Source organism: Danio rerio, chromosome 7 (assembly GCF_049306965.1).
Source record: "Danio rerio strain Tuebingen ecotype United States chromosome 7, GRCz12tu, whole genome shotgun sequence".
Classification (NCBI taxonomy): Eukaryota; Metazoa; Chordata; class Actinopteri; order Cypriniformes; family Danionidae; genus Danio; species Danio rerio.
Window position 1 is genome coordinate 24,100,001 of NC_133182.1, and position 8,675 is coordinate 24,108,675.

General features: G+C 36.4%; 1 protein-coding gene across 1 annotated transcript in view; it reads left to right on the forward strand.

The window, feature by feature from the left end:
- mrpl52 (mitochondrial ribosomal protein L52) overlaps window positions 1-1,702 on the forward strand; it is a 2,283-nt gene extending 581 nt beyond the window's left edge. Inside the window, exons 3-5 of the mRNA NM_001327910.1 lie at window positions 1,128-1,195; window positions 1,389-1,453; window positions 1,538-1,702. Coding sequence (NP_001314839.1) covers window positions 1,128-1,195; window positions 1,389-1,453; window positions 1,538-1,684 — 280 coding nt within the window. The 3' untranslated portion in view covers window positions 1,685-1,702. The remainder of the gene's footprint in view (window positions 1-1,127; window positions 1,196-1,388; window positions 1,454-1,537) is intronic.
- The last annotated feature ends 6,973 nt before the right edge of the window (window positions 1,703-8,675 follow it).

Here is an 8,675-nt window from a genome sequence, read left to right on the forward strand (position 1 = left end):
AATGGAAGAAAAAATTAAGAAGGAAAATAAATGTAAAACATATTTGTGTAAAATTATATGAGGTTATTATATTATTATTATATTATTATAAGAGGTTATTATTATATTATTACTGTCAGATTATTGTTGAAAAAAACAACAGCATAAAATATCAATATAGGTTTATAAATTTATATCTGAAAATGTTTGTGCAATAAAATTTTTTTTTGAAAACTTTTCAGAGAGATATTTATATTGTGTTGGTGTTTTATTAAAATAAATGTGTAGATAGGTATACATTTGGACTGCTTTGAGCAGTCATGAATTAATTCAAATGATTTGAATGAAATTCCATCAATTTCAACAATTAAGTAGCTTATTCTATGTTTTTATAAACTGTACAATTATGTAATATATAATTTAGTTTTCAAAGCCATAGATTATGTGATGGCACCAATACTCTAGTGGTTAGCTCATTGACACATAGCACCTAGGTGCTTACAGCGACCCAAGTTCGATTCCTGGCTCGAGGTCCTTTGCTGATCCTTCCCCTATCACTAGGGCCAGACGGAATCTGCAAACGTTTTTTGTTATTTTTGCAGAGAATTTTGGATAAAATTTGCGGATTTCTGCAGAAATATTTTGGGAGTATCTCATCTACAACCTTAATATATAAAATAAAAATAATATATTTTTAACTTTTATTTAATGTTTTAAATGCATATCTAATTAGATTCACTTTGTTTGGTAAGTAATGCAAGTTTGTCATTTGTTATATCTAGTAAAAGACAAAAATAATACTGTACAAACTGCATTGTACATAAATCAGATAAACATTTTCATATTAGTCAATAATATTACTGAAATTAATTTAAAAACTGGATAAATATAGATTTACACACATTTACTCAAGTAAATAAACAGATGATGGGCTAAAAATCTGTGGAATTCTGCGTGCGAAGAGTTCCTGGTGGGCCTACCTGTCACTGATACACTGTAAAATTCTGACACATTCATTGACTTCAAAATTAAAGATGTTAATCATTTACAATATGAAAAGTTACAGCGGTTAACCAGTGGTTGATGTCAGTGTTTTGGTCTTTTCAAATGGCATACTCCATGATACCCTGATCCTGTTTTGTTTGTAGAAATGGTTTACCACGTGGTGGATCAGAGTACGGACCATTAACAGATCTACCTGACTGGTCATTTGCAGGTGAACATTGTTTTACAATTTGTTGATAGATAAAACATAGTGTTGAGCACAGATGTACTGATTTTCTGAGTTCTATTGCATGCATCAGTTGCAAGTGGGTTAGTCAAAACATCCCATCACAGTTCATGTATGAATGTAAATATGAGTGCTGATGAAGTCATTTCATTACGATACTTTTCATCTTGACTTTCAGATGGTAGGCCTGCACCACTGCTCAAAGGACAGATCCGCAGACAAAAGCAACGAGAGGAGTTTGCTGTAAGAGTTATAAAATGTTGTATTTGTTTCCTGTTGATATTTAGCTTGAGAGATATGTAGTATTTATAATTGTGTCCTGTTTAGAGAAGAGCCGTGTATCTCAATGCAGAGATGGATGAAGGGATGAAGCAGTGGCACGAGAGCGAAAAAGCAAAGAAACAGAAAGAAGAAGATGTCAAATCCTTACTGCTGAAACCTAAAGGGAATTTATTTAAACAAAAGAAGAAATAAAAATGCATGGATACTAAATAAACCTGTGTGATTTCTGTTTTTTAAAAGTAATGCAAATTGATAAAGTTACAGCCTGTAGTTTTGTATACAAATTTACATATTGTGCTTCATGTTCTCAATCGCATGTTCAAACTTTTGATAGAAATTGTGTTTGCAAACATACTTGGGTGTGTGCACTTAATTTAGTGGATTCTTTGATTAGTATAATGTTCAAAAGAACGGCTACATTTTTAAATATAAATATTTTAAAATGCTAAGCCTTCAGTTGTTAATAATGATTAGTGCTAAATATGGTTTAGTTATCATGTTTAATAGATATTTCCCAAAGTATTTATTTAAAAAAAACTAAACAATTTGAAAAATATAGTGTATTTTATGGGGAAGGGGCTTTTATTACAAAAACTAAATATTCAACTGTTGTACAACTTAAAATGGAACATATTTAATCGCTATAGCTTGCAACAGAAACAAACAAAACCTGAAAAAGCGGCGTTAAACCATCGTGAAATTATTTCACACAGTGAAATACTGTACTCCCCTACTCCAGTAGGCTGCAGTGTTTCTCCATCTTTTAGGTTGATCTTCTGGCAGCCATTTTTCTCTGTCCTTCTGGTCGGAAAAAAAGTTCTGCAGACTGAATAATCTTCTTCCGCTTTCTTCTTCCCAGTTTGTTTGTTATTATTTTTGCTATTAGTGGTCGTCTGTTTTTGTTATTGTTCTTGTTCAACAAAGACCTGTTGTGCTTTTATGAAATGAATTCCGAGGTACAGACGGTCATCATATGAGATGCTGCCTGAGAAAGTAATTAAGGGTGTTGCTATGGTGACTCTATTTTATATTAGCCGCAAACTGCTATTTCAATTATTTTTAACCAGACAACTTCTTGGAAACCAATCAGTATGCCAGTGAAATATATGGAAATGTTTTGTTAATCATCCTCTTTACAGTAGCCTATATCTAGTCCTCAGGTCTTCGGAATGGTTATGTCTGGAGCTCGCATGACTGTTTGTCACCGTTTGACTGGATATGTTTCTCTCTCTTTAACACACACACACACACGCAGGTCTCCTGCTGATTTCAGCAGCTTCTCTCCATAATTATGGCTTCAGCTGCTGAACTGCAGATTTTTTCCTCTGGTGTTTTACTGGACCCTGGATCTGATTCAACCATTTTGTCAGCACTATACCAGAGAGTTTTGTTTGAGCTGTAAGCTGACAAAAACAACAGAAACCCAAGATATCTCTGACACCGCCGAATACCCCCAAACCACAATAATGATTATGTGCTTTATAGAGTTGTTTTTTTTTTTTTAACAAAATCCTCTTCTATTTCCTGGTCTGTGCAATTCATAAAATACTACTGCTCAAGGCATCAAGACGCAACTCAAGATGAGTTTTTATGTGCTCAGCTTTTTCATACTGTTTGATTTTAACCAGCATATTTTTTTTCTTTGTTCGTTTCCCCGCCTTTCTCTATCTCTCCCTCTCGGCCGCCCTCACATGTTGTTTTGATTTTCCACAGAATGAGATCCAGATGTTTTTTTTTTTTTTTGAAGTGCAGAAGGAGAGAGAGAACTGAAGAGAGGAAAAGTAGGGGAAGAAAGATGAGGTGAATGAGCACCCCTTTAACATATATACATACAGGAAAAGAAAAAAGAAAGTGGAGAGTTGAAGAGACAGATGAGAAACATTGCCTTATTGAGCAAGCTTGTGTGATGATTTCAATTTGTGTACTGGAGGAGTTTCTAACAGGATATGACAAAAGCTGAGGTTAGATTATGAGTCTGGCCTGGAGGTTTGGGTATATCAATAAAATTGTTGCTTTCCATGTGTATGTGAGAGATCAGGACATAATACATAATATAACTGATATTTACCTTGATTTTTCATTGTTTTCATTACTTTTTCATATGTTTTCTTTTACACATCCCATCTCTCACATTTCATTGCATGTTGAAACATGATTTGTCTTTATTAAATAAGTTAATAGAACATTTTATTAGAGGACACATAGTTAACTTAAAAAAATTAAGGCAATAATTAGTGAAATGTTTATTTATTGCTTTACTCTTTGTTCAGAGCTTAAGGAATTATGAATTGATGGAGAAAAGTTAGTTGGCCAAAGATCTCAACCCTATCAAGGAGAATGTTATGATCAATAGTATCAAATGCAGCACTGAGGTCCAATAACACCAAGAGAAAAATGCAACCATGAATGGACGATAGGAGCAGGTCATTTCAGTGCTGTGTCTGTGCTATAAAATGCCCTAAATCCAGATTGGAATTTCTCACAAATATTGTTTCTCTGTAGGAAGAAATATAGTTGAGTAGATATAACTTATTCAAGTTTCTTTAATAGAAAAAGCAGGTTTGAAAATGGGCTATAATTGACTAATTCTATACCAATAAACTATATTTTAGTGTGTCAAAAAACAACAACACTTCAATGCAATACGGTTCTCAAGGCCATCTGTTTTCCTGCCTCCTGCTCACTTCTCTGTCAGCACTGTGTGGTAAGAAGAATAGTAATGTAGGTTACACAAAACACATATACACAGTCTAAACTGCTAGCAACTGTCCAAGCCACGTCCTGTTCGCCAGCTCAGCGTGTATGTGGGCGTTTGTGTACTTTACTCCTGGCCACCCCATGAGAAAAGAGAGAAACTCACCAAACATGAGTGCCAGAGCCAGACTTCCGGTCCTTCCTCAGCTCTTTTGTCCATCCAATACTGACACTAACGTTTTCAGAGTTTCAAATAGGTTTCAAATGAAATATATACTGTATAGTGCTGAACAAGTTAAAGGTTAGGACATAGCTCACACTCCTATCATTTCGAAGCCATAATAAATTTGTATTACACTTTATTTTAAGGTGTCCTTCTTACAGCGTAAATATTCATTAGACTATAAGTAATAATAATTACTTGCACTTACAATATAGTTTGGCTTAGAGTGCAGCTTAGGTTTGGTCAGTTGCATGAAATTATAATTGTATTTACTTTAGTACATGGAACATGTGCATCTAGGACACCTTAAAATAAGTGTTACCAAAATTTGTTAAGAACAACTCTGAACTCTGAAAACTGGACTGACAATTTCAATTTACTAGAACTTTTATGTTAAGCTGCTTTGTCACAATCTATACATTGTAAAAGTGCTATACAATTAAAGATGAATTGAATTATATGATGACAAAATGGGAGAGGTTCGAGCAAGTGTGGAGGAAGAGAGGGTCAGCAAGGTGGTAGAACTCCGGCAGCAGGGAACATGGACTAGGTGGGAGAATACACTGCAATGTAGGATCACCTGGGCGAACGTCTTGCAGGCGGATTTCCAGCGAGTCCGTTTCCTGGTACAAGCTGTCTACGATGTACTGCCAAGCCCATCGAACTTCCATGTTTGGGGAAACAATGAGACACCTTCCTGCCTTCTTTGCTCTGAAAGAGGCTCTCTAGAACACCTTCGTAGCAGCTGCCCCATGGCTGATGGTCGCTATCATTGGCGCCATGACCAGGTGCTTAAGGCAATTGCTGCGAGCTTATTCTCAGTCATCATCACCGGCAAGAATCATCATGCTCCAAGGCAGGCAGTCCACTTCATCAAAGCTGAAGAAAAAGCCCGGGCCCTCCCACAATTAACAACAGGCCTCCTTCACTAAGCCTCTGACTGGCAGCTGAACGTGGACCTGGGAAAACAGCTGAGGTTCCCTCATCACATCTCAAAAACACGTCTCCGCCATGACATAATAGTTATCTTAGCATCTTTAAGACAGCTAATTATTCTGGAGCTTACAGTGCCTTGGGAAGAGGGTATTGAAGAAGCAAATGAGAGGAAGCGCGCTAAGTACCAGGAATTAGTAGAGGAGTGCAGGGAAAGAGGCTGGAGAACTTTCTATGAGCCCATAGAAATAGGATGTAGAGGCTTTGCAGGGCGTTCACTTTGCAAAGTCCTCAGTTGTTTGGGCATTACAGGGGTGGCTAAGAAAAGGGCCGTTCGATCCACAAGCAAAGCCGCAGAGAAGGCCACAAGGTGGCTGTGGATTAAGAGGGCAGATCTGTGGACTGCTGCTGGGACACAAGTCGGGACTTGATCAACCCCGGCTGGGTCACCTGGGAGAGAGTGTATGATGTTGACCCGAAACACCCAATAATCCCAGGATACATCACTGATGATGTGTCCCAAATGCATCCATGAGATGCTTCTTGCATAATAATAATTTTGGACTGAATGGTGGCTACAATTTCATCTTTTCTTTTAAAAATTCAGAGGTGAACTTAACCAGAAGCAGAAAAACACTTACGAAAAAGAAAAGTAATCATTAGTAATTTGACAAGTCCCTTCATGTAATTTTAATGAAGCTGAGCAGGCATTTTTTTCATCTGGCTAAACATACACTCACTACTGTAGGCGTACCTATTAAAAATAATAATCCACAAAGCAACACGCAGAGGCAAAGAGGGATTCAAATGGGGTGAGCGAGATTGGAAAGGGAGGGGGCAGGAAAAACAGCTCAGAGATGTTTGTGGTGAGTTATTCATTTAAAAGCCTCATAAAAGAGAACAATTTTGCTGTGTGGAGAAGTGGGGAGGGGGTAGAGGACGGGGGCGATGCGGAAATGGTACAGTGAGGTTTTTTTCTGTCAGCTGGAACAGTTTTAAGACACTTCGAAGAAAGAGCTCTCCTCCTACACTGTAAGTACAGTCATATGTCTCTCTGTTCTCCCACATGTAAAGACTCATATAGATATACATATTACTATTTAATCATAACCATATTACCAGATTGTATGTGCATCAGTGGTGAGAATTATTAAGAGACATTGTCTTCAAAAGGATAGTTCAGGCAAAACTGAATATTCTGTCATCATGTACACTACTCTTGTTGACAAGAATAACTTGACTTCTGTTTGATCATTTGGTATCAGATGTGACTAATATGAAAGGCAAAGACCTCTAGATTATGCTTATTTTACCACAATAAAACATGATCATGTTTTGATATTAAATTATTTAATTAGGACAGTAAGGTCTGACTTTGCTGAGACAAAAGTCGTCACTTAAGAGAAATAATGTACAGTTTACAATATAAAGTCATGGTGCAGTTTATCAAGATTCTTTGAATTCATCTTCATAGCCTCCTTCTTCATCTTATCCCCAGACATGCTCAATAATGTTCATGTCTGGTGACTGGGCTGGCCAATCCTGGAGCACCTTGACCTTCTTTGCTTTAAGGATCTTTGATGTAGAGGCTGAAGTATGTGAAGGAGCGCTATCCTGCTGAAGAATTGACCCTCTCCTGTGGTTTGTAATGTAATGGGCAGCACAAATGTCTTGTTAGCTTAGGCTGTTGATGTTTCCGTCCACTCTGCAGATCTCTCACACGACCCCATATAATGTAACCCCAAACAATGATTTTTTCTTTATCTAACTTTACTGATTTCTGTGTGAATCTTGGGTTTATGTGGGTTACAATAGGTCTTCTGTAGTATTTGTGATTATTGTGATGCAGTTCAACAGATGATTCATCAGATAAATCTACCTTCTGCCACTTTTCCAAACGATCAACTAGTCAATTTATTATTTGTTGATCTAACAACTGGGATCGACGACAAGACTTTTTTAGGTAGTGTACTCTACCTTCACTTGTCAAAAAATTTGTTTAGAGTTTTTTGTTATTGTTGAACAAAAAAAAGGTTATTTTGAAAATGTTGGGAAAAAAACTGTAACCATTGACTTCCCTTGTATTTGTTTTTCTACTATGGAAGTCAATGGTTACCTGTTTCTAAAAAAAATCTTTTTTTTATTCAATAGAACAAGGAAAATCATAAAGGTTTGAAAAAAGTATTCAAGAATAAAAATGGCATTATTGCGTTCCTTGTTTTCCTTTTTTAAAAGTATTGACATTAGGTGACAAGTAAACAGTGATTATTTACTCATAAAAATTGAGTAAACTCATTGTAACTTGAAACTGATTTTTTAATATAAATATGCTCATGCTTAATTTGTTTATGTGTTATTTGTATATGTGTTAATTTGGCAATGTCTTTACTCCTTGCTATTTATGCTGACGATTATTACAGCCCCATTGACACCAATGCCAATGTATTGTTGAAATTAACCAATGGATGCGCAAAAACTTTCTTCAGTTAAATAAAGAGAAACTGAAGTCATTGTGTTTGGGAACAAAGATCAGGTTCTCAAGGTGAATGCGTACCTTGGCTCTAAGGGTCAAACAACAGAAAATAATGTCAAGAATCTTGGTGAGATTCTGATGTCAGATATAAGTCTTTAATAGTCATGTCAAAGCAGTAACTAAATCAGCATACTATCATCTCAAAAACATTGCAAGAATGAGATGCTTTGTTTCCGGTGAAGACTTAGAGAAACTTGTTCATGCTTTTATCAGCAGCAGGGTGGATTACTTTACCGGCCACCTCACTGGCCTCCCCAAAAAGACAATCAGACAGTTGGAGCTCATCTAGAACGCTCTGGCCAGGAGTCTGGCCAGAACCAGAAAATCAGAGCACATCACACCTGTCCTCAGGTCTTCACGCTAACTCCCAGTTACAATTAGAATAGATTTTAAAGTATTATTACTTGTCTATAGATCACTAAATGGCCAAGGACCTCAATACATTACAGATTTGCTGACTGACTACAAACCTAACAGATCACTTAGATCTTTAGGATCAAGCAAATTAGAAATTTCAAGCATACAGTCAAAGCAGGGTGAATCGGCCTTCAGCTTTTACGCCCTCTCGCTGCTGGAATCAGCTTCCCACAATGATCAGATGATCAATGATCGCTCCAATTTTGGGCACATTTAAATCCAGACTGAAAACACATCTGTTTAGCTGTGCCTTTTCTGAAAGAGCACTGTGCTACATCCGACAGATCGCTATTGTGTCTTTCTTTTCTTTTTTCATTCTTTTATAACCTGTTTAAACATATTTCATCTGTTTTTAATCATTCTATTCTTTATTTTTATTTTTT